A 26,792-nucleotide genomic window follows, 5' to 3' on the forward strand; every position below is an offset into this window, starting at 1 on the left:
ACGTGACACCAGCTTCCACATACTTTACTGCAGATTTTCATGAATGCCATATTCATCCAATGAATAAAACTTTGGATGTTCCAAAACACTTGCCATAAAAATATGATCATGTATATCATTTAGTGATGGGATAGGGTTGAATCATTAATGTTTGTGCTTTCCAAGTATTTATGAATGTTGATTAAGGTTTATTTACACTGTTGTTTATTTAGCATTTAATTTCATTTAGTCTTGAGTGATGCTAAATTCATTAGTGTGATTGTAAACCAATTTATCTCTTTGCAAGATTTAACTTTTTTAACAGAGTGACTAACTTCCTCTTGAGTTTGCAGAAGTGTTTCTGAGTTTTGTCAGATTTCTTTTTGCACTTTAGCCCAAGGGCCGTTTTTGTACAGACGTTATTGTTGGTTTCTTTGACTCTTTTTCAAGTACCCTGTGTTTGTCTCCTCTATGAGAACCTATATTATTTTTATTTAAACAAAAACAGATGAAGCCATGCAAAGATGTTTTCCCACAGGTGTGAATAGACGCGGAACTTCCCAGGCTGTCACCAAAGACATGGTGCTACTATAAACGCAGTCTTGACTTGTATAAGAGACTGGAATGAACGATCCTTCCCCCCTCAAGTTCCAAACAGGAAGTACCTGCTGGCTCCAAGAAGCCAAAATCCCATTGACCTCTACTGAGAAATAAACAGCTATGACTCAGTCAATTTGTTTGTCAGAGTACTATTCTTGTTAATCCTAATTTTTTTCATGAATTTTTTTTCTTTATCACAAGTTATTTAAGTTATAATCTGACCATGTTTAATAGAATCATGTGGCAGCCCCAGTGTTTCTCATGTTCTCCCAAGCCCACTTTCAGTGGAAGGGGTGTCGACTTCAAAGAAGTTTACTCCTGATTTGCAACATTAGTTACCAGAGAAATGTTGAGTCAGACTGACTCTGACCAATCTGAACTCAAGCTGTCTTCAAGTTCCAATGTGGTGATGCCCATATCAAAGAAAAATGGCAACTGTATTTGTTTTAATTTCACTGGAGCTGGAAGTTAAGGCATTTTCTATGGGTGACATCACATACACTCAGTCCGGTTCTCTTATACTGTCAATCGTCTTAACCCTTTAGATTGCGCAAAAAAGTATGTGGAGATTTTGTGCCTAATAATTCTCTAAGACAGGAAGCTTACTGCTTCCTGTCTTAGAGAAGCTTACTGCTTCCTTAGACAGACATTTACTGCAAAAAAATTGTTGGATTAAATTTTTAACTGGCATCAGGGCTTCAAACCTTTCTGTATTTGACTGGAAACCATTGTAACATGTTGTTTTTGATTTGGAACATTCCAGTGGATATGGCTGAAATGGTCTTAGATTATTCCCTCCCTTCTCTTCAATTCCTCTGTTTAGTCCTGTTTGTGTTCACACTAAAGTGAACTGCTCTAGAATTAATTTGTAAGTGAACAAAGACTCTTATTCTTGAGAGGACCAGATTCCAATATTAGAGTTTTTACCTATACTCAAAATGCTTTTACAGACAACATGTGATCTGTTTGCAGAAAAGCAAACAACCAACAAGTCCTAAAAGATAATATAACTGGAGTTTTTAATTACCTTCATATTCAACAGGGAAATCCTTAAAAATGTTTTCTTTTTCTTGAAATCAAAACATTCTGGGAATATTCTTTAGGGTGTGGTCCAAGTGTTGAGCCTTGAGGATACCCATGAGTCAGGATTATATGCATAGATTTACCAACAAAGAAAATGGCACAGAGAAATAAAGAACTGACCAGGATGCCAATCCACTTACTGCAAAAACTGTATGGATGGTCTATTAAGATCAAATGGCTCTAGAACGTGTTTATCCAGACTCATCATTAAGATGGCTTTCAAGGCAGTTACCAGTGCGGTTTTAGAAGCATTTTATGCCTTCATGTTTGTGATGATCTTTCCATTAGCGTCGGTGTCACTTTTGTCTAAATTTACTCGTTTTAAAATCAATAAACACGACCAACCTAACATCGTAAACTGGCAAATTTGTTTATTTTCTTCATGGCTGGACATACTATGAATGAGCTACTTGCAAACATCATGGTTGAGATTCCCTTATTGAAAAAGAGACACTTACTAAATCTTTTTTAGACAGCCCATCAATGTCGATGATAATCCAGTCTTTATGGTGAATGATGACATGAATGTGTATAATCTGTGACAATAACAATCTTTGTCCATGAAACCAAATGGTTCATAGCTCCAGCTTGGCAGTAAAATCTGCTGTGGTTGCTTTGTTTGTGATAAACAGTCATGGACCAAACTGTGAGTCAGAGAGCGTCTCAGGTCACTTTGCATGTAGCACCATGCCGAGGTGTGGAACTGGAGGAAGGGTGGGGGGACTTCACTGCTTTAACTATCTGCACTAAAGCACATGGTGGGCAAGAAAAGAAGAAGCAAAAGCCCAACGATTCTTTCACCGCACTGCCAGGAAGCTCGGTTGGGTTTAACAGGGGGGGCAGAGTCAAAGCCAAGAGAAGGGGAAGGGAAAGGATATCAAAACGCACCAGGTGTGCTTCGGCGGCGTGCTGTGTGTCAGCGTGGCTCAGTGCCAAACCCGACAGTGGATTTTCAGTTTACACTGCCGAGCGTTTTTGTGTCACCATGCTGTTTGTGTTTGTTGACTCATTCACTGATCCCTGGCACTTGGAGCAGTTCCTGCATCGAAAATAATGTTTTGTAAAAAGATCCGGGTGACAAATGACCAACCACTCTCCGCCCTTATTCTACAACAACTATTCTCAGATCGGATTCACTTTAAATGACTTTCGATGTGGACCAGAGCTCCTGTAAATGAAATTACCTGGCAAGAGTGTATTTGCCAAGAGACTGGTCTGCCAAACTTGTGGAATAGCTTGCTAATCTTTACAGCACTGAGATCTGCCAGAGCTTAGCAGCTAATAAAGGTAAATGATGGCGATTGTTTATGTCAACACTGCATGGGCCAAAGTGACAGCCTCCTCAAGGAAGCAGTCCTGTGGCAGCTTTGGCTCTGGTCTGATCAAGGCATGGGTCAGTTCTGTTCCTGGTCCGAACAAGACCACCGATGGTCTTCTTTCTTTGGTGGGTGTTAAAAGCCTCAGTCCCTCTGAAAAAGGTCTATGCAAGCACAGTAGCACGTCTGCAGAGGTTTTTAGATAGTAAACATGCACTTCCTTCTTACTAGTATACTGAAAGCTCTGTTTCCCAAAAGATTTTTGTCTCTGCCTGAAAGCAAAGTACACTGTTGGCTGATAATAGAACACATGTACCAGGGGTGAGCAATTACAGTAAAAATTGTGAGTAAGTGTATTTCCTCAAACACAAATTTCCTGTAGATTACATTACAAATTATTCCTGTTAGATACGTTAAGCCTCAGTCACAACTGGCCTTACGCGTGGATATGAGCTGTCACTTGCACTACAACAAAAACATCTTGAAAATGTTTTGGATTAGCATAAAAGTAGATATCAGAACAAGAATGGTTATTCTAATAAACTAATAAACTAACAAAATAATATAATAATGACTGAGTAATGGCTCTTTATTTCTCAATAGATGCCTAAGGGATTTCAGCTTTTTGGGACCCTCGGTCCAGTTCTCTTATCCAGTCAATGATCCTACCCAACATTGGTGATACAACTTTTAGGTATTTTATTTCCAAATTCTGTTTGTTTTTAAAAGTGCCGTTCTCTGCAGGAAGTCCCGCCTTTGTTTGTAGCAGCACATCAATGGTTTCCTTCATGCATTAGAACATTAACGCAAAATGCACAAGCAATGACTAAATACCCAATTCAGTAAAACCTTTGCTTATTGGCACAAGCAATTGAATTTAGATGTATTTAGTATAAAAAGTGTTAATTCCTGTTTTTAGAGCTAAATTCATGCTAATACTCTTGGACAATGACATTCCTAAAGGAGAAACTCTTGACGAACGTCACATGGATCCTGTTGCAGAGGTTTTCCCATCAGACAGTCTGCCCCTCCCCCATGTGTTTTTCACACTCATCTGTTGTATGAGCCAGACGACTTCAAACACGTGCCACCCTTCCACCGCCTCAACTCTCTTCGTATCAGCCTGTTTCCCTCGTCCGGCCCTCCCCGCTCCGCGCTTGTGATTTACTCAAGCCCAGGAGACATGTGATCGCTCTGCTGGATACCAAGAAGTCAGTGTTTTCGGAGGAGGAGGAAGAGAGGGAACAAGGAAAAACAATCTGACATAAGCAGCCAGCGATCAGCACATTCTGTTCACCCTGAGAACGTGACCACTCTGCCAGAGGACAATGATTCTGTCCCCAGCAGGAATGTGAGTCAAATGAAGTTCTCAGGCTCATTAGAAGAGAGTCTCAGGAAGGTACTCCTTTATTTATCAACTGTAAACACCTGAGCTTTGACCTTTCCACAGCAGTAACCAAATAAAAAATGGACTAATCATGTTACAGGTTTTTCTTTCTTTCAAAAAAAAGTAAAACAAACCCAGAAAAATGATGATCAGGAACATTAAAAAATTGTTTGACAAATCCTCATACTACTGAATGCATGAAATAATGGTAAATACCTTCTTAAAAGGCCTTGAGGGTTCTACAGTCAAAGTCCCATTTACCCAAGCACACACACATTCACACACTTCTGGCTGCTCATACTGTGCGTATGTGAGAAAGGGTAATGTTTATGTCCAATGGGAAAAAAGTCAAACTATTTTAGTTCAAAGGGTTATGTAAGAAGCATGCTTGTTTTGCCTGTGGGTGGTGCTGTTACCAGAATAAAAGCGTTAATCTTTCTTCTTGGCATGTTTGGGATGCTACAACACCATTATGGTACGTTTCTGCGTTTAATCACTTCCCTCCGTGTTGTTGAAAGGGTAAAATAAAGGGGCTGCAAGATCTGCCACCGATCCAGATCAGGTGAGGAGACAGCAGAAGAAATGCCTTTGACCACCAAGGAAGATATGCACTCATACTGTCAAATCACATGACTGTTTTTACAATATTATGTGGAATTGGATGCATGTGTACAATAGAACACAAAAAATATCTCAAAATAATAATAATAAAAAAGATTAAAAATTGAACTTATCTTGAAGCATGAAGCCAGAAGTCCTTCCGTCAAAAAAAGTTAATTTATCCGCACTTTCTGACCCATATTTACTTTTAGCGTAGTTTATTTGAGCAACTGAAATGTCTAATTCTAACTGATGTTTCATACAGTGACATGTGTTACTACCTGAAACGTTCACAATCAAATTTCTGAAGCTTACAAGAATCTGAACCATATCTGCATCGTAAGGTTAAAATTTCAGCCAGAATTTTATTCATGCAGGTCTGGATTACACAGAACAAAACTAAAGTGTTCTCACGCTCATGGTTTTTGTCCTGAGGGGAAAGGTGTCTGTGAGAAGACTGACGACACAATCTCTGCTGACAGAAAATCATCCCTCTGTCAGCCTGAAAAAGTGAATCATTTACTTGGTTAAAGAAGTATTACTTAAGACTCCATGTTGTTTACGGGAAAGTATTCAATGAATCAGCAGGTCTACAATGTCAAAATTTGTGCGGTCAGTTGACTTACATGATGTATACACTGAAAATGTGGGCGACCAAACATGTAAACAATATCAGCTGATCCACTCACCGCTGTTGAAGCTGCAAGGACAAAGGTTAGGTGAGCAGTCTTTGTAGTTATTGGCTGCAACGCATTGATTTTTCCGTCTCAGACTAGCAAAGGCCATCGTCTGTATTTTAAAATACATCACCTTGACAGAAATTAACCATTGTTTCAATCAGGGTTTCATTTCATGTTTACATCCAGGGACACCAGCTTGTATGATTGGGTGCAAGCAACCCCCGCCCGGGAGGAGCAGATAACTTGAAAACTGGGGAATGACAGAACAACAAAAAAGTACCTTTTGTCAGTAAACAACACAGCAGTTAGTGTTGACAAAGTAGCAAAAATGCTAATTTTGGGGGCCCCAGAGCAGTTAAGGAGCGTAGAGGTAGAGGGATGTCCTCTGCACAGAAGAAACGTCTGAAGTTAAATATGTGACAGTGGAAAAAATAGAATGATACAATTAATCTTCCTTTCAACCCATATATATCCATTCATACTTCCACTTCTGAGATCCCAATCCCATTAGCATAATCAAAACTTTTCATAAAAACCCATTGTACATAACTTTGTCCATGTTTTCTGTCCTGCAGTGCATCATCATTCCACTAGGGGCGGGAGAATGGCTTTTCCTGCTCATTTCAAAATGGCTACTTCCATTCCATTTCAATGGCTGTGTCCGAATTCCCATCCTAACCCCTAACTGCTAAAAAACTATGTAGTCCGGGACCATCTTGTACCCTGGATTTTGAAAGCAAATTCAGAAACCATGCTCAAATTTTTTTTTTTTTATTGGCAAATATGACGTCACAGATTTTACAAGGTGAAAATCTAATTAATTTTAGAGTTTGACAACAACTATTTTCATTGCGTTTCATGCGTTTTCATCATTAATCCACTATGTTCTCATGATGAAAACGTTGATGATTTATCAAAAAAATACATTTAAATACATTTTATTTCACAAAAATTGTTCGAAAAATTGTTCGAACGCAATGTTTTGTGGTCTATATTTGCACACTGTTTTTTTTTGCTGGGCCTTCTGGGAAATTTCTTGAGCACTCTATTTCAAAATTGTTGATTCAGAAAGCTCTACAAAATGGCGAACGGACTATATAGTGCACTATCTAATAAGTAGTGAAGAAATTTGGACATAGCCTGACACTTTTGGTAGGCGAAGTTGAGCTGATTTTCAAGATTTTATGAAAATAACTCATCTATTGTTGTTCATTGTTACGTGGATCATATTGGAGATGGTGGGTAAATAAGGTGCTTTTTTCTGAACAGTCATTACAACATTTTTGTATCTCATATTTATATGTCATAAAAACAATATTGCAACTATTTTTGTGGATTTCATCAAAGCGATTAAAAAAACATCTTGATTCCCCAAAATTAAAAATTTCTGTCAGTTCTTTAGTTTAATGGGCTTAACAGGGTTAATTACCATGATCGGTTTAAAATTGGCCCTATACACTCATGCAGGATTGTAATGTTGAGATGGATGTCTCAATATTCTTCGTCTTTGGCACTTCAAAAGTGTTAACATGAGCAGAAACGATCCACTCTTTGTCTTCTTTTGTGGAGTCTCAACCTCCTCAGAAAACAGACATTTAAGTGTAAAGTTGGGTCAGTACAGGTCAAGACCAAGACAGTTGCAATCCTTCTTTACAATCATAACTTGTGTACACGTTACTTTTCTCAGTTTTACAGCAAATTCAGACAGAAACGCACAAATACCACATTTGATTTAGTTATAGGTATAACACATAAAATTCTCTGTAAATCTCTTTGATAAACATGTTTTTTTAGCACATTCAGACCTCAACCAGTTCTTGATTGGATAATTCTTTGTATAAATTTTTCCACTAATGTTACTGTAGCTCCAGCTACAACAACGATCAAGTCATCCACTGCCTGTTCTGATGAGTGCTTGGTTGGTCACAGTTGTTGACTAAAGATGTCACAACTATTGGGAAATTACTTTTTCCAGAAGTCAGGAAGTTTTGCATTGTGTTTACTCAAAATGCCTCTATAATAGGGCTGGGTATCATTAATAATTTCCTGAATTGATTCAATTAACCAGAGCCTGGATAGATTCGATTAACGATTTCTTTATTTTATTTTGATCCACTCGATTTGATTTTAAATGCACATGGATTACACATTTAGACATATTTATATGGAAATAAAAATAATCTACACGTGTTTTGAAAATATTTATATTAATCTGATACAGTTCCCATACTGTAAAATTGTAAAAAGGAGAAGCTCCAAAAAATAAGTACAGATCATTACGTTCTGCATCTCCTGGAGGGCGTTTTAGTTTGGCCACTAGGTAGAGCTTACGCTATAGCATTGCACTTTAGATTTTAGCAAAAAAAAATGGTGCTTTAGATCACAAAGGGTTACTTAAAAAAAACAGGTTATGCATTTTGATGACAAAGTTCTTCAGATAAGAGCTTTTCTCTCTCACCGTTTTTATAACCTTGTTTTGCTAAATTGGCAGAAGAGACCATTTTGTTTGTGGAGACGTGCGGTGACCTGTCACTTTGAGGGAGAACAGCAGGAAGCTTGTTTTTACAGAATATCTATCATGAGTCTTCCTTTCCACAGATCAACAGCGTGTCACGGGCTCTGGGGGCTGCTGGTTGTCGTGGCCACGAGCAGCGAAGCCAAACACAAGTTTCCTAACATGACCTAAGCGAGAAGAGAGCAAACAAAATAACAGGGTGGACAGAGAGCATTCCAAGAGCGCTAAGAATAGCAAAGTGGACCCTGTGCTCCCGTCACCAAGTTCACAACTAGTCTTAGGCAACAGGAAGAGCGAGAGTCTGAACACGTTTCCAAAGTGAAGCTAGGTCCATGTGTTTGTGCTGAGGGGGAGTGTACACCACCCCCCACCCCCCACTGAGATCATCCACAGATAAACCAGGCTTGGAGTTAAAGCCACAATTTCAAAGTAAAGCTTCTTTCATGTGGACGATCCGCTTCAGCAAAAGTGATTCAAGTTTAAACCGAAGAGCAAAAATATCCAAACTGATTTAACTGTTTCAATCTTGGATCTGACAAGTCTTCCAATAAGGGAGGAAGAAGGATCCATTTTATCTCATGCATTCTAAAATATTATAATCTAAAATAACATAATACAATTTAATCTAAATTAAACACGTGTTCCTGACAATGACATTCAGGTGAAGGAAACAAACAGCACAGCGGAAACAGGAGTCAGGTTTTTCAGGCCAAGACAGGCAGCACATCGTTCTTCTACATGAGATTGAATCTCCTGTTTTTTTAACATTTTATAAATATATAGTTGAAAATATTGTCCACCTTAGGTACGGAATGCAAATATGCTTCCATTCAGCAACCTTTCCTTGTGTTCTTGGGAGAGGACAACATTTCCCAATCTGATTTCTTAAAATTGTTTCTTGGTTAAAACCTTTAACTACTTTTCTGCTTTGTCATGTGGAGATCCTACAACTTCTATCTATTCTGCTAATGCGTTTCAAAGCCTTGGTGTGGACAATCTCACATATGTTCAGGAAAAACTTAATTTATCTAGCTTGTCCCACTTTATCTGTGCCCTAGTTTACTTAACAGCTGGAACTTTTTGATTCTAGATATGTTTGATGAATTTATGTTAATCACGTTAAGATAACAATTATAGACAGTTTGGACTGACCCTAATTCTATTTATTTCTAGTAAAAAAGGGGCAGAAAAACTGCAGATTTTTCTTACTTGTGCTCTTTTTTTTATCCATTTGCAAACTATACCACCAAAATGTGTCCTAAATCTTGGTGGTATATTTTATTTCACACTTACATATAAAGTAGTGAGAGCAGACATAACTTACATCAAGAGTTCCCCAGGGCTATATTTTGGTTCCTCAAATTTTTCACATTAGTATGTTAAAACATGCAAGAAACCTAAACATACATGAGTTCTAAAGATATATATCTTTAATATTTAAGTCCCATAAAAATTAAAATAGACAACTGAATACTTATGAGCTACTTTTAGTCAAAGAAAAACTCTAGCTTATCATAGCTTTAAAAAAAAACTAAGCCAAAAAGCTGAAGGTAATCATAGCTTTAGAGTAGAACCTTACAGTTACATTAAAATTGGCCAGTCATATTATCATCCATTCAGTCATCTTCTTCCGTTTTATCCCTTTCGGGGTCACAGGCCTATCCCGGCCACTTGTGGGCGAAGGCAGGGGACACCCTGGACAGGTCGCCAGTCTGTCGCAGGCTAGCCAGTCATATTAGTTTTAACAAAAGCTATTTTGATAGAACTATTTGAACATGTTTGTTCACGCTTCAGAAGGCACAAAATTGTAAACAATCCAAGAGCTACTTGGGTAAAACGCTGCTTCTTCCTTCCTCATCAGAACCAAGTGCATGGATCACATCTGATCGGGTCACTGTGCTGCTCTCCAGTCTCAATCTTCAAAATGCTTCTGCTGGCTCACGAAGAACTGGACTGGAACATAACTGATCCTTTGTTAGTCTGGGGGAGCACCTGGAACTCTCGGATCACCTGGAACAGGTCCACTCTCTGTTCCCAGAGTTACAAAGAAACAAGGTGAAGCAGCTTTTAGATTCCAAAGGTCTGGAACATACATAAACTGGCAGGTCACTTAAAACTATCATCTGTTGATTTTTATTTCTTGCCTCTTGTGTTAATTTGGAGCAACATCTGAGTAATATTACTAAAGACAGATTGTGTGGCTGATGACTTACCAAATATTTTTGTCCGCGTGTTGTGCCTCATTGTTTCTGTGAGCTGCAGGGCAGCCGTGTTCAGACAACAGTGTCCAGGGAAACTAATGACCACGGAAAAGCTGGTTCCCTTTTCTTTGTAAGAAACTACTTAACCAACAAACTCCAATACCAGCAGACCTGACAGCTCTACAGCTGAAGCAACTCTTCAAGAAATAACTCCTGCCATTTTACTGTTTCCCTGCAAACCTCTGAGTCATGGTGGAATGCACCGCTGTTCTCTGAGGTAACTCTTATTATAAATATGCAAATATGTTTTGCCTTCTCAAACTCCCTCCTGCACATACAGTCCTCATCTTTTACAGTCATATTTTACCTTTTCCTGCTTGTTGTTGTCAATTTGCTTTCACATTAATTACTTTTTACTTTAGGTTTTTCTTGCTTTTACTTCACTAGATCCTTTTGAGAACAAACACCCTCCTGTAACGGTTACTGTGCAGTGCTACAGATCAACCTAATGCATGGGACCTATCTGAATTGATTTAGGAATCTAAGAAAAATCCGATCTAAGGAGAACTTAAATGTCACAGTTTCTGTAATAACCTGTCATTAAAGTCCAGTAAGCATCAGAACTAAACGGTTTTGTCTCCTCAGCACTGGAGAAACCACTCCATGGAGAGGAAGAACACACCGATAAATCTCGAAGACCTGCACAGCACCAGCAGCTGTTGTTTCTGCATGAATGTTTTTCTTAATTAAGTTCTTCTTCAGCACAAAGATTGATCTTTCAGATAACTGTAAGATTCAGTTAGCAGATGAACATACTTTCTTAAGCTACATTGATACAACCTTCGGTAACGTATGTTCAAGCGACCACTTTCAATGAAAAGTTTATGTAAACCTGCGTAAATGCACATTTCGGGCTTTTCCGTTCTAAAGTCTCGTGTTCAGATGTAGCTACACAAGTATCTACGACCGTTTTTGGGCTCTACGTACAAAATGAACAGCCATTAAACATGTGTTGCAAGTAAGACTAGGTTGAACTAAGACTAATAGACCAAATCAGGGATTCGCCAAATAGACATACAAAATACAAAATTTACCCCAGCTGGGTAAAAAACACAAAACTCGACAACGAAATGTCGACCCTGCCTACTATAGGAGGGAGTCATGAGGTACTTTAAGGTAGTGACAGTCCAGTGTGAACCCCATGGACCAGAGGTGGGCACTGAGGGCCGCATTCCTGCATGTTTTCCAGCATACCCTGCTCTGGCATGTTCTAATTGGCTGGACACACCTGAACCAGGTAATCAGCCATGAGTAGGGCAAGATTATTGGCTGGACACACCTGAACCAGGTAATCAGCCATGAGTAGGGCAAGACTATTTGGAAATCATGCAGACACACCGGCCCTCGAGGCCTGGAATTGCCCACCCCTGCCATGGACTGTACGTGCATCCTTCTAAATGTGTCACATGTGCGGTGTCTAGCCACAGGTTGGCGTATTTTGTCACTATAACCACTTTTTAGTCAATTTGTTCACATAAAGACTAATTAAAGTATCTTCAGTTGATGTCATGCCAGTCTGAGGGCACAACAAAGAGCTTCTCCACAAGAGCGCAATAATATATTTATTGTTTTCTGGTGCAATCATTACAGTGGACACTTTTTAGTAAAAAAAAAACTCAGGCAAACTAAACCACTGGAAAATAAAGCACAAACAAATATCATGAGAAGTCACAAAAGCTTTGTAAATTGTTACTGACTATTCCTCTAAAAAAGTTGCTAGGAGCTCCTGTTTAAATGTTTGGCATCACTAGAGCCAACATGTATTGGTGTCTGTAAAATAATTTAGTATTAGGGTTAGTCAGTGTTTGTCCCTGACAAGAAGAAGTTGGGTGACAGAAGTATCATCATTGCACCAGTTTCCTGTTGCAGCTTTCTTTTTAGCTGCTACCAGATCCTTCTAATGTTTGTTTTCAGCTTCAGTGTCTGGTTAATCAACCAGACCTGATCCCTACCTGATCCTGATGCAGACCCAATCTTAACCTGATCCTGATTCAGATCTGATACTTGATCATGATCTGGACCATACTGATCCTAACTTTTTCTTGATACAGAACTGATTCCAATTGATCCTAATTTAATCCTGGCCTAATCCCGGCCTTATCTTGACCTGATGCAAACCTGGTCCAAAATGCATTAATCTCTCATTAAGATAAGATCTATTTCTGACCTAAACTAGAGCTTTAACTGACCCAATCAACACCTATTCCAGACCTAATTGAAACCTAATTCTGAGTTCATGTAGACATAATCCAGGCTTGATTAGGATATAGAACCAATCCTTAAATAGATTAGATTTTTATCTAGATCTGATCCTTACCTAATCCAGACACAGTACATACCTGATCCAGATATAAACTTAACCTCTTAAGACCTAACATCACATTTTGGGTTATGTTACCACAGTATTTAATTCTGCTTATCTGGGGCCCTGCGACGTGTGTAGAGGGTTACCTTAGCCAGAGTCTTAAGAGGTTAAACTACATTCAGATCTTATCCAAAACTGGTACTCATGGATTTCGGACTCAGTTTCAATTCTGTCCTGGATAAGGACAAGTTGGCCATGTAGCAGAGGCAAAGCTTCAGCTCCAACTAAGCAACTGGGGAATCTGAGAGCGGCGCTCCCTTCCCCCTGCGCAAACACATGCATGGGGGCTGGGTGGGACAGCGCACATGCACCAGCAGATGTGGTTTGCACACACAGCCAAACACAGAGCCATAAAACAATGTGTGCTCTTGTTTCTGTTACCTGGGGCAGCAGGTGGGATATCCCTCCTCCCTCGGTGTCGTGGGTCTCACATGGTGGAAACAAACAATGTTGCTGGACAGATTTACGACGTTGACGGTGTCAGCTTTGACCTCAGCTGATAAGGCAGATTTATTGAATCAAATTACTTCTATGCTCTTTAACCTGCAAGACTTGAATAAAGTCAGTGTTGAAATTAAGCCAAAGGTGTGCGTGCAATGTTTTTACAACTCTTGGACATTAAACTTCAGAAAAATCTAACAAAATTTACCATCTGTGCATACAGATATGACAGGGGAAAACAATACTTTCAGTAAACAACTGTGTAATTTAGGCCCAAATCTCCATTGCTATTCCCCAGAGAAAAAATCCACCCACTGGATGGTTTGGATTTTGTCCTCAAAGAACAAATTGGTCTATATGGAGAGTTCCCAGCGTTACAACACTGAAAGTGCCAGTAGTCACAAACAAAGATCAATTCTGTGTTCAGCTAGCTTACTTTCACCAAGGATTACACGAGAAAAGTGTAGTTTTTGGCCCATTACAGAATTTTGGATGACAACAGTAAACTTAAAAAAGAATTAAGACTTTGGCTCCTTAAAATAAACCTGCTTTTCTTTTCTGCTGCCATTACGTGAGATATGTTAAAACAGAGTGGTCTTTCTTTACCTAGTTCCTCAAACTCACGAGACTCAGAATGGTTAGGTTGTTCAAGTGGAAACCCTAATTTTTTTCAATGAGCTTCAAGATGTTCACTTGTTTTTAGAATTCAACTTGGTTCTTTTTTATGCTACCAGAAACAAAGGGTGCAGAGCTGGGTGACGTGCCAGATCAAAAGGGCGTGCATTTACGCACGTGCACACAGATACACCAGTGCACGTGTGTGCTAATCCCCCTGTTTTTATTATCTTTTTAGTCTGTGTAACTAAATGTGATCTGTAAATATTTCATGCAGTAATAAACGTATAAAAGCTTTTGGTTTTGAGTTTATATCCTTGAACTTTTACTTTGCAGTTGCTGCTCTTGTTGACTGTAATGCTGCAGCTCAACATTTCCTGCACTCTTGTCACTTTCAAACTCACAAGTGATCAGAGAGTTTGTTGAACAGGAGTTTATTGCTAAACGGCTGGAATTTAACCCTTTTCTTACTCTTTTAATGCACGTGTAAGTCTTGTTTTTGGTCAAAGACAGTTAAATGGAGCTCTAATTCAGTGGTATCAACAAATGTGTTGCTGTGTACCGCAAGTGTACCGCAAAATTGTTCAATTTCACGTAATTGGTCCTAAACAAATTTACTATTGTCAGGATATCAGCTCTGTGTTCATCTAAACAGGCCTACGTTTCACAGTGAGTAGTTAGACATCTGAAAGATCATGAAATACTTTTTCCTTCGTTTTCTATTTAAGACACGAATGACTGTACCGCAATTTTGCTGCAACTTTGGCCAATTGCTCTCATTTTGGATAGAGTCTGACCCCTTGACTGTCTCCACCAATCACTCTTGGAGGCTAACCAATCAGATGTGATAAACAGATTCACTTCCTTATAAAGTCTCTCAATTACAACAAAAATAACAGCTAACGTTTGAATTTAGCAGTGTAGCTTTCTACGAGATCGAAAACTGCTGCAACTTCAAGCTTTTTGAGCTACAACTATTATAAAAAATACACGTAGATCCAGGAGGAGCCGGTATTTTTTTTAAGTACAGACTACAGAGTTTCCCTTTCTTTTTTATTTTACTTTTTCCTGTCCAACAGCTGAGCAAACAGATGAGAGCTGAAAGGGTAGGTATGGGTGATTATAGAAAGGGGAGTAAAACCATGAAGCAGCATACAACACGTTGCTGGATGTTTATAATCATTACGGTTAGGTTTAGATGTAATACAAGTCTAAAAGGGGCGGGGCCTGTCCACACACAATCAAATTTAAAAATTAAAAATTAAAAAACAAAATAAGAAAAATGCTTAATCAATTATTGAAAATGCTGAAATTGATTGATTTCTAATGATATTACTTCACTTGCTCCAAAAATGGAAAAATTGATTCATGATTTTTCCTGATGTAATTTTGTACATATTTTAATTTTGATACTTGAGCATTTATTGCTATGAAGATTTTTGAAACAGTGTTATGTCTATTTTACCGATATAATATTATTTTTTAATCATTTAAATGACTTTTATAAGTAACATAATCTGCATATATTTTGAATAACCGATCTGAATTTGCCATGTTGATTTCTAAAATAGTTATTTTTACATAATTAAGTAATTCAACTTTGTCATGTGCTTAATTGACATTTCAGGATTCTCAATTCTGTCTGATAAAAGTTAGGAACCGGATAATGATCATGTAATAAAAAATCATGTAATAAAATGGTTACAGTGGAACGGGGTGGGATTATATAAGTTCAATTACTTCCACTCCCTTTCAAGCAATATTTATTAATGTCTAATTATCCTCAGTTTGATAGGTCATTGTATGAATGTATAACTGATGATTTGTATTGTTTTTGTGTATTAGTCTTATTTGATTGCTTGAAATAAACCATTTCAAATCAAATCAAATCAAAAATGTCACAAACATACCTGTTGGTTCCAAAAATGTATATATAGATGGTCCGACCAGGCTCACCCATAGTTGGAATTTTGGAGAAGGCCGGCGCAAGAGGGCAAGACCCAGAACCCAAGGGTCCTACGTGTCTAAGGTGCAATTAAAACCGAGAGGGAGGTGAGGATCCGTTTCCATATGGCAACCATGGTAGGGGGACCACTACAAAGTAGCACCTCACCCAAAGGTGCATCGCAGCCCCCCCCCCCACCCTAATGAGTGATTATATGAGGAAGAGGGTAAGTCGGGGACAGCTGGCAGACCCTACCAGGTGCCCCCCCTAAAGAGGGCCAACCAGCCTAGCTGCCTGATAGGTGTCGCCCAGAGCAACCACGAGCCCCAAAAGAGTTGCCCTGCCCCATCCCAGAGCCAGAGAAGGAGTGACCCCAGGTGCAGTTTGCCTGTTTTTTTTTACTTTTTTGGTTGCTCTTATGGTTTTTGTGAAGGAAAAAGTGAACCTTGGCTCAAAAAAGGTTAAAAAACAGTGATCTAACTTACAAGCGTGTGACTCATGCCTGGTGTGATCATTTCTGTTTTGTTTTCTGTCTCTGTGTTGCCCTGTGATAGACAAATTGTCCAGGATGTACCCCACCTTCACCCTTCTGTAGTTGGGTAGACTCCGGCACTCCTTTTATCTCGAACAGCAATTTTGGAAAATGGATGAATGAATTGTTTAAAGTTCACAATGCCTAAATGTCCAGACATGCTGCCGGCAACTGGCTTATTAGATATTAGGATTATCAAACAGGTGAAAAATCCTACTGTTCCTATAAAAGCAAACCTTTGGATTCATACCAAATGTTCAGATGAAACCTTCTTCTCTGAAAACAAATGCAAAACTGCAGGATTCTCTTTGAAACTATGAAAACTTTGAAACAAACACCCTAAACTGAATGATGACCTTTGTGAAAAGAACACTTGATTATTATTAGCATAACGTTTAAAATGTTTTGTTTTTCATATTCCTGCTGATGCTGACGTTCATTAGAGCTGAACATGTTTGGTGCGCGCAGCTGTTTCCTATAGCGTGAGACACGGAAGCGTGCAGATGTGATAAAACATCAGCCGTATTTATCATAAATGTCAGTGAACAGAGACATTAATGAATGTTGCACACTTTTGACTGGAGTCCAGTGACAGCTTTCCTCGCCGTGCATTTTTTATTGTTGTTAAGAGGCATTTACTGCAGTGACCTTTTGCAAATCTATTTGCTGGTGTTCCTCATTCGTCTGAATGGGGCCAGGAGACACGTGGGTTTGTTGTGATTGCCCTGCACCATTCTGTTGCAAATAAATGCAGCCTTTTACAAAACTGCATTAATCCTGTTGTGACATCAATTAGCATAGGAGGGAGGACAACGTGTGAGCGGACACTGGTGGTTGAGGAAGGATTAGAAAGGAAGAGTGAGTCATGAAATGGGAGGGAGTATTCATAAAAAGAAAACAAAACACAACTAAGAAAGGCTCCCTTGGTAACATAAATATTACCCAAGCTGCCATCCAAAGCCTTTTGGCATCAGCTTTTACCAACTCAATAATGCTTGAAACACACATTTAATATGCAGAAAATAAAGCAGTTTGTCGTAATGATGATCCATAACAAAGAGCGTTTGTTTCTTTGACGAACTGTCACAGCGATTTCTTATCACAGTGGGCCATTAGCGTTCGAGTTCAAGTAAGGCCCAGCTTGAAGGTTTGTCACATCATTGCACACAGCTGTGACTGACAGCCAATGACAGCTTTAAGAGTAGTGGACGGTAATAAACAGTTTGGAGGAACCTGAGAACAACCATCATAATGTCCTCAGCTTCCCCTCGTCAAATGGCCTTAACACAACGTGTCATGATTGTGCTCTAGCCCCTCCCTGCTAATTGGTAATTGTCATCAATTGTAGCCCCTCCCATAAATTCTGACTGGTCTCTGGTGCCAGAGTGTATAAAGCCACAGTCCTTGCCTCCTGCTTTGTTCCTGCTTGGATTTATAGACTGTTTGGATGTTGGACTTTTTATTTAACCCTAACCTGTCAGCAGCTGTCCTCTTCATGTCGTTCCTCATTTCATTTTCTCAGATCTGCCACCTGGAAGACCTTCATGCTGTTCTCCTGACTCCCATGTAGATTTTGCAATATTTACCTGACCCATTAAATCTTCCTTATATCCTATTGAGCGTATTTTTATTATTTGAGGTTTCAGACAGACGTCACATCATGTGCTTGTAGAAACCCCTTTAATTAAAATGTTTTTGCATCCAGACATGTTTGTTTAAACCATAACAATGTTTTACTTTTTCCTGTCCGGAACCACAAACACACCTCTTTTTCTGAGACAGAAATAAATCAAAGATGAATGAAAGCCCAGACAAAGTGGGGTCAGAGTAGCATGATGAAACACGACAGAAACACGACAGCTGACTTACAGGGACTGAACCAATCGGACAATTTCAACAAAGAATAAACCAACCCTGATGAAATGCAGCCGACTTAAAGAGGTCTGAAATAGCTGCAGCTGAGAAACTGAAACCGAAAAAAGACAGAGATCAGCAGCACTACTTTCCGGGACAAACAGAGAAGCTTTGACACAATCATAAGGACGTTTAGGTATAAATAAAAGCACCGCGACAGGGTTTGTCCGTCCATCCATCCATCCATCCATCCATTCTTCCATCCATCCATCCATCCATCCATCCATCCATCCATCCATCCATCCATCCATCCATCCATCCATCCATCCATCCATCCATCCATCCATCCATCCATCCATCCATCCATCCATCCATCCATCCATCCATCCATCCATCACATCCATTCATTCATCTGTATATTCATTCGTCCTTTTCTTTACCTACACCCATTCATTCAACCCAGTCATTTATCTGACCTTCTATGACTACATTGCTTGAAATAAATCAATAAAATCAAAATCAAATCAACTCTATCCATGCATCTCTTCATTCATCCTTCCGTCTATCCATATGACCCAATCACTCTTTTTTCTATCGGGTCATGTGTCCTTCCATTCATCCATTATACTTAGCCATCCAAGAGTCTATCCATGCATTTGTTCATTCATCCTTAAATTTATCATCCATCCACTCAACTCCTCCATGTGCCTATCCATCCAACCTATGTATTAAATCTTCCATCCAACCCAACTGTGTATCACTCTAGTTAATCATTCATTCATTCATTCATTCATTCATTCATTCATTCATTCATTCATTCATTCATTCATTCATTCATTCATTCAACCAGTCATCCAACCGTCTATTCATCCATCTATTCATTTATCCCTCCATCTGTCCATCCATTTAATTCAGTCATTCATTTATCTATCTAGTCATCTGTCCTTCCTTCCATCCATCCAACCCACCTATTCATCCTTCTATTTAATAATTTATCCTTCCATACATACATACATCCATCTTATTGTTTGTCTTTCCATCTATCCATCCATTCATTTGGCCCATCCGTTGAGCCTACCAATTCCACATTAAACAATCATACATTCATCTATCAATGTGTCCGTCTATTTGTTTTATCTTTTTTTCTTTCCATGTATGTATCCATGTATTCAATTCAATTTTATTTGTATAGCCCAAAATCACAACAACAGTCGTCTCGATGGGCTTCGAAGTAAAACATGAACTCAACAGGATCATGAATACAAAGAGTTCAATAGGAAAATACTAAAATGAACTAACAAACTGACTAAGCTATACTGGCATCCCTGCCCTTAGACCCCCCTTCGCGGTAAGGAAAAATTCCTAAAAAAACGTGTATGTGATCCATTCATTATTGGAGCCATCCATCCATCCATCCTGTTTTGTTTTTTTCACGGATGCAGTAACCTCCTCTTCCTTCTTGCTAACAGCTAATGTGGTGCAAAATGCACTGAAGGTGCAGTTATAAAACAAACTGTGAACACCTGGAAGAAAGTAGGTCATCCGACAAACAAAGTTTTTTTTTTTTCATGTCACAGATTTTACTGATGTGAACTGAAAATAACGCATAACTGCATTTCTGGGGCTACAGGAAAACGAGAACTGCAGATTTTGACAAAGGACAAATCATTTGAGATGTTAAAAAATATGAATCAAAGACAAAGTCTTTCATCTTTTACAACTTTCAGTTGCAGAAGAGATGTGTCTAGCTATGTGGCGTCACAGAAACCAGCCGTTATTTGGTCAGGCTCATTTTTGGAAGTGAACCTGACACGTTCTGCTTGTTTTGTTTTTCACTTTATGATCTCGTGCAGGTCTGCTGTGGCCTCTCCTTGCTGCTCCGCCCACTCACCTGTGCTTCCTGCTGGAGTCCACAGCTGCACCTTGTTTGTTGATTAAATTGTCTGCCTATTTAAGTCACCTTGTTTTATGTCATGCGTTGGAGTGTTTTGTTGTCATTTCATGTTGCAGCTGCGCTGCCTTGGGTTTTGATTTACTGACCTTCCCTTTGTTTTTCTGTCTTGTGAGGTGATCTTTGTTACTGTCATTAAACAGTCTTCAACTTGTCCCTTTGCATCAAAGCCTTACTCTTCATCTGGGTTCTTAAACACCAATCCGTAACAGAGCCAAGAGTCCCGACGGGTGTTGAAGTGTGCTCAGTAAAGCTGTCCTACACTTGACTAATTTGATGGTCAATAAAGAGAATACCGGTAGATCCTAACTTTTGTCCATCTGGATCCTAATTAATAAATCTAAAGACAAAGTATATTGCTGGGGCTGTAGGGGTCTGTGTAAAGTGAAAGTGTCCGAGTTTTCATCTGGCAGTGGTACTACATTAATTCCATTGATGTTTTTTTAGTTGAGGCTCAATCTGATCTGATTGCTGTAAATTCCCAAAATGTGGGAAATTCAAGAGAGACTGCATTCAACTATTTTTTAAATTGTTTTTGCAACGAAGTTTGATTTGAAACAGATGATGGACTCCTGAATTTAATCCCTCCAGCCTTTTCCAGATGTCTTGTCCTCATAGGTTTTTTTGTGGACATCTTTTTTCGAAGTTTGATTTACTTATTTTGTCAGAAACGTGGCTTACCTTCAAGGCTCTGACATTTTTGAGTCTTCATAACTTAATAACCAGGTTTCAACTTTGAAATAAAGAAGATGTTCTGAAATATTATTAATAGTATAGCTGCAGGAATTATTAATGTCTCTGAATCATCTTTTATTCACTAGCCTCTGTTGACATTATTGTAAATAATTGTGTTATTTCTGTTTAGATGTTGTTTCTTTGTCCTGCAGTCTCACCGGGCTGTACATGGAACCCTACGCCCCCCCCCCCCCCCCCCTCGCTGGGGTGCAGACGGCACTGAAGGCTCCACGGGACGCAGCGCACGCCGAGGACGTGCGTATCCCAGCGCACCAGCGGGGGCGGTGGGTGCATGCTTCTTTGCACAGCGATTAGGTGGGAGGACCAATAGCAACAAAGGAGAAGGAGAGGACTGCAGCTCCTCCTTCTGCCACCCGCCCTCTCTCCCTCCCTCCGTGTATATAATCCCGGAGTTGACCCAGAAAACAAACTCTTCTGACGACCGAGGCGCGCTTGAAGTCCGCTGCCGAGCTGCATGTAGCGGAGCATCACCGGAGCACCGAGCCGGCACCAGTCCAAACTTCTCCGTCCGAACCTGAGTCCAGCTGCCCTCTGAACAGGTGACGGCGCCCCCTCCTGTCCCGCGTGCTCCTTTTCTGCTTGCGCGTCGGTCCTGCTCCTCGGGTTGAGCGCACAGCTCCTCGATCTGCGTGTATCTTCGTGTGAGATCTGCGCAGAGGGGCGCATGTGTGAATAGGAAGGGGGGGTTGGTTGTTGTGGTTCAGCATTCCGGCGTCCTTTTGGCTGCAGCGGTCCTGCTATTATCTTTTTCTGTTATGGAGGTGTGTGATGCTCTTTAGCCTCAATAGAAGCTTCAGAGAGAAACTAGCTGAGAAATGTTTTTCCTTCTGATGATTCAAGATGCTTCTGATATGAAGCCTTCCAAAACACTAAGTTCCCACCTGTTGAGTCAAACAGTGTCCATTGACAAAAGACAAAACGTTTTGTTTTAGTATTTGCTGTGTGGAAACTTCTGCTTGTGAACAATGGCTTTAGTCTTTCACTTCAGGGTTTGGAGTATCAACTACTAAAAGAGATTCACCCTTCAACTCTTTGAACTTCATTTGTTGTCAAGTCATTGGAGCATTTCCAAATACATTTTTCAAAATGTTTATTGCTTTTCTACATTTTTGTAGAAAAAAAATGCTCTTAGCTTTTTTGTCACTGGAATTATTAAAAAAAAAGTTTTCTCAAGCTAGTCTCATCATGATGTTTCCAAACTATATCCAATTGGTCTTTTTCTTTGCACCCATGAATCCACACAAGTGGAAAACTAAATTGAGACTAATGTGAGATAAATGAGAAGCCCAGATTCTTTGACATTTTCTGTTTCCAATTGACCTTGATTCTAATAGAAATATACCATATCATGCAAAACTCAATGCAGCTTTTGATCATCTTGGTAGTCAGTTTGTACAATAGTTTTCACATGTCAGCTTCAGCTTGCTTGGAACATAAATCAACATCCAGAACCACAAGTCCCCCCCCCTTTTTTTTGGTGAAAAAATTGTAAGCTTTAATACGTTTTTTCCGCTTCCGGACGATGATGTCAGCTGTCAACTTTTCTGCAGACAAGTCCCTCTCCCTTAGAAGAACCTATGTAGCTATTTGTTGTTTTTCTTTGTGTCGGTCACATGACAGAAGTTTAAACCAAACTTTACACAATTAGCTTACGTTGATTCTTCTTGCACATCTGATTTTATTGGGTTAGGCTGGTTATTGTGTCTCCACATCTGGAGCCATCCCCGCTTTTGTTCCTAAAAATCTTTTTGTATCATCATTTTGTTTCTCAAGATCTGCTTGTTTTATAGACTTTCAATCACAACAATCCTAATTGATGCTTTTCCCTGATTGTGGTCTCTGCTTTCTGTCCTCAGGAAGACCAAACAACCATGGCTGAACACATGATGATACCCATGACACATGCCTTCAGGATGGGCCTGAATGGAGGCCCGCAACACAATGGCCAGTCCGGCCTGCGAAGTCTACCTAACGGCCAGGTGATGCATTATGGGAGGAACCATCAGAATAACATGGAGGCCGCCATGAGACACAGACCGGCAATGGTAGGACCAGGAGGCATGGGTGGTCCTGTGAATGGAGCTGCTATGACCAACCATCATCAACAGATGATGTCCGGAAACATGATTTACAATGGCCAAAGCCTACAGCAGCAGCAGCAGCAGCAGCATCACCACCACCACATGCACACACAGCAACAACAACAACAGCAGCAGCAGCAGCAGGGTGGACACCCACAGCAATATCTCCATGGTAACCTCACATCCCAGCAGCTCATGGCCAGCATGCACCTGCAGAAACTCAATACTCAATATCACGGACACCCACTGAGCTCTGCCAATGGCCATCACTTACCCAATGGGAGCCAATACAGGATGGGACAGACCCAACTTCCAAACATGCCCCACATTGGTGGACCTTTGGGGCTAAATGGAATGGACATGGACCTGATTGACGAAGAGGTTTTGACTTCTTTGGTGTTGGAATTGGGCTTAGACCGTGTTCAGGAGCTTCCTGAACTCTTCCTGGGGCAAAACGAGTTTGACTTCATATCAGACTTTGTGTGCAAACAGCAGCCGAGCACTGTGAGCTGTTGAACAGTTTTGCCAGAAGCTCCTATTCGTGGACTGGACCTGCCCAACGAGGGACTAGGTGGCAACAGTATGACAGCAAAAGGAGACAATCTTGGTTGCTCCCGCTCGTGTGACGGTGTTAGATACGTCTCCACACTGACCCCGTCTGCCGGTGTTGGAAGACTTTTATAAAGCAAAAATGCTGTTCAAGTGCCAGGTTTCTTTTGTTAAAGTTGGAAGCCAGTAAGATCTGTTGCCCTTGGTCAAACCGGGGCATCCTGATGTAGCGGCCCTCAGCTCACGTGCCTACAGTGCGAAAGCTTTTAGATTGCTGTAAAACCAACAGAAGAAGGAAGTCTGAAGACTCTTCATCTGGTTCTGTGGCATCTGTAAATGAATTTCATCTCTGAAAGTCCTTTTTTTGCTGTAGCAAACCTGTCAGTCACTGATTTTATAAAAAAGAGGCATCAGGAGGGGGAAATGTTTTAACATTTTTGAGTTTCTGAAGGCTGGCTCTTCACTATGACCTCCTACAACATGTGACTGGAGAGCTGGTGTACTGGGAGGTGTGGCAGTCTGGTGGGTTTTACGAAGACTACTTCAAGCCAGATGGCCAGCATCGTTTTTTTTGCCTTTTATTGTCTTTGACTGATCAAACCTTTTATAATATCAAAATTGAAGCTACCTAACAGTCTGTGCTTGAATCGTTAAAAGGAAACAAAAATCTTATATTAGAGGAACTTCACTGCCACATCTCAAACATTTATTTCTTTACTACAGCCACTGGAGTCCTTGGTTTATGGAAGCACAATGGCATTAATGTGTGAGTAACAAAACGGAAAGGATTTTTTATGACTGAGGATTATTGAATCGACTGCTTATGTTTATGTGCATCTATATACTGATTCGACTGACTGTCAGAAGGTGCTAAATCTGACAGTTCCATGATTTAAATTTTTTCTTAAGGTTGCCAGTACCTGTGGAATTGATGTTTTCAGGCTTGAAAGACCAAACGTTTCGTTTTAGCTTACTTTGCTGCTTTTCTAGTGATCAGACTTGATGTGCTCACACACGCGTCTTAAATCAAGTTAGCTTGTACATTCCCTGGTGAATGGTAAATTTAAAAAAAAAGACACGTTATGATGTGTTTTTGTTTTCAAGCCCATTTTTAAATGAGACCAATGCAGACATTACAGCTTTGCAGGCTTGTCGGGTCATGCTACGTTCACACTGGGCATGTGACACGCGTTCAAGAAAATGCTAGAAGCCCTCGGATGCACATTTAGCACATGGTGTTCACACCAGACAAGCAGGGAGGGAATTCTTCTTTTTCTTCTGCTACTCTTTACTAGCACATGTCTGCCACTTAGGCTTGATGCGAAATGTCGAAGTGGTGCAAATTTTAATGAATTTTGCTCTAGACTTGTTTTTTCTTACACAGGTCTATTTTGATATATGAAAGACATATAAATCCAGCTGGGCACAAACCGGGATTAATTACTCCTTCATGATCAATTTTCAAACGGCTGGCACTTCCATGAACCTGAAGGGACGCCTCCATACTTCACTACCAAATCCGAGTCTCCTATTGGTCAAAGTTCAACCTGGTTTAACTTTCATTGCACATTAAATGGCCACACATTTTGTACGTAAACGGTCGTAGAAACTTGCATAGCGATGTGTGAGCTCAAAAGTTTTGAACACTGAAGGCCAAAATTTGCATTTACATAGGCTTTTTATTGGAAGTGGTCACTTGAACGTACGTTGCCGAGGATGTTGTAGCTTTCGAGCTGACTAAGCTATTCCTCTTCAGAGATTCGAAGTCTGTAAGCTCACAATCCAAAAAAGGGCATTCAGACACTGCTGTAAAGTCCAGACAACAAGGTCAAACTCATAAGCCCACAGTCAGAATTGCTCCAGGCGTGAGCTAACAACAGCTTGAATCACATCAGAAGCCTTTTGTGTATCGTATCTTCGTACTGTAGACTAGAGGTGAAGTTGGTCTTGAGATGTTTGAGGAACCTTTGACACAACATCGTCTGGTGTAAATGTAAATCAGTGGCTGACCTGTGATGTCTCGAAAAGGTACTGCTTTTGGAAACAGCATGGCTGTATGTATGGGCAGAGCACAACCAGACTAGACTGCATATTCAGGTGAACATGGGGGAACGACCTATGACCCACAGAGCTGCCGAGAATGTACAGAATGCCACTCGTCTGAAGAAAGTAAATAAATGTGAGATTGTACTCCAAATTACACATCATTTGTTTTGGGGAACATCCTCCTCCCCCCTCTGCCTTTCTCCTCCCATAAAGCTTTTTGTAATGTTTTTGATTCTATTTCAAGAAAACATATTTATTTTGAAATAAAATATTTATTTAAAGAGCATCATGTTTTCATTGTTTAAATCATATTCCACATCAAACATGTTTCTGTCATGGTAACTTACATATTGTTAATAGTTTTGAACCCATCAGCAAAGCACACATCTAAAACAGTCATGTCAGCACCTTGTCAAGTCGACTTTATTTATAAAAGTGTCCTGACACAACTGGTGCTGAAACAAGGTGTTTTATGTTGAAGGAAACCATCATAAAAGGAGTTGTTAGTATTGTTACTATAATTAGCATCTTTTTTGCAAATGCCACATTGGAGGTTTTGTCAGGAAAAAGACTGACAACAAACCTGGAGACTTTCTGACATAATTAGAAGCGTTTTTGTGTTGGAGGTTAAATCTTGTTGCACCTACGGATTGATCAATAAAAGTATTTGTATCACACCAACCAATAAGACATTAAAAAGGTTGTAGAAAGCCATTACAAATATGAGAAATATCGACAGATTATAATGGGGACATGCTGTGACATAGAAGGATGTGCTGCATATGAAAGCAGTTGTGTGTATTTCCATGAGATTTCAGAGAGAACGACACCACTGAGCAGAGTTAGAAACATCTGGATTATTCCCAAAATCAGGACAAATATTCTGATGAGATAGAAGAAGAATTTTCTGGAAGGTTTGCATCCCCAAAAACCTGGACTCAGGTGGCAGTAAGAACAAGAGTCAAGCAAGGCGGTGGTAGTGTCATAGTGTGGGGCTGCCTCAGGACCTGGAAAACATTTCAAAGTTGATAAGTGATGAAATCATGCATTCTGCTCATTATTTGATGGGAAACCAGGTTTAAAAACATAACAGCAAGCCCATCTACTGATAAAAAAATAGTAAGAAGGAGGTGCTTCAGCTGATGTTTAGCTCGGTCATAGCCACACACTATAAATGTGTACAAAACATGCTGCTGAACTCACAGCTCTCTGAGTCATGCAGTTCATAACCGAGGT

The 26,792-nt window shown here is 39.9% G+C and overlaps 1 protein-coding gene and 1 long non-coding RNA gene across 2 annotated transcripts; both read left to right on the plus strand.

Moving 5' to 3' along the window:
• The first annotated feature begins 4,756 nt into the window (after positions 1 to 4,756).
• LOC105355109 (uncharacterized) lies at positions 4,757 to 13,364 on the plus strand. The gene is made up of 4 exons (XR_909603.3): positions 4,757 to 4,927; positions 10,022 to 10,215; positions 10,423 to 10,638; positions 11,007 to 13,364. It is a non-coding gene; the product is annotated as an uncharacterized LOC105355109 (long non-coding RNA).
• Positions 13,365 to 21,280: 7,916 nt separating this feature from the next.
• On the plus strand, positions 21,281 to 25,842 carry cited4a (Cbp/p300-interacting transactivator, with Glu/Asp-rich carboxy-terminal domain, 4a). Its single transcript, XM_004074102.5, has 2 exons — positions 21,281 to 21,419; positions 22,737 to 25,842. The coding sequence occupies exon 2, from the start codon at positions 22,752 to 22,754 to the stop codon at positions 23,475 to 23,477; it is 726 nt and encodes a 241-aa protein (XP_004074150.1). The 5' UTR covers positions 21,281 to 21,419; positions 22,737 to 22,751; the 3' UTR covers positions 23,478 to 25,842.
• The last annotated feature ends 950 nt before the right edge of the window (positions 25,843 to 26,792 follow it).

This window comes from Oryzias latipes, chromosome 11, assembly GCF_053564925.1.
Source record: "Oryzias latipes strain Hd-rR chromosome 11, Olatipes_Hd-rR_3.1".
In the NCBI taxonomy this organism is placed as follows: domain Eukaryota; kingdom Metazoa; phylum Chordata; class Actinopteri; order Beloniformes; family Adrianichthyidae; genus Oryzias; species Oryzias latipes.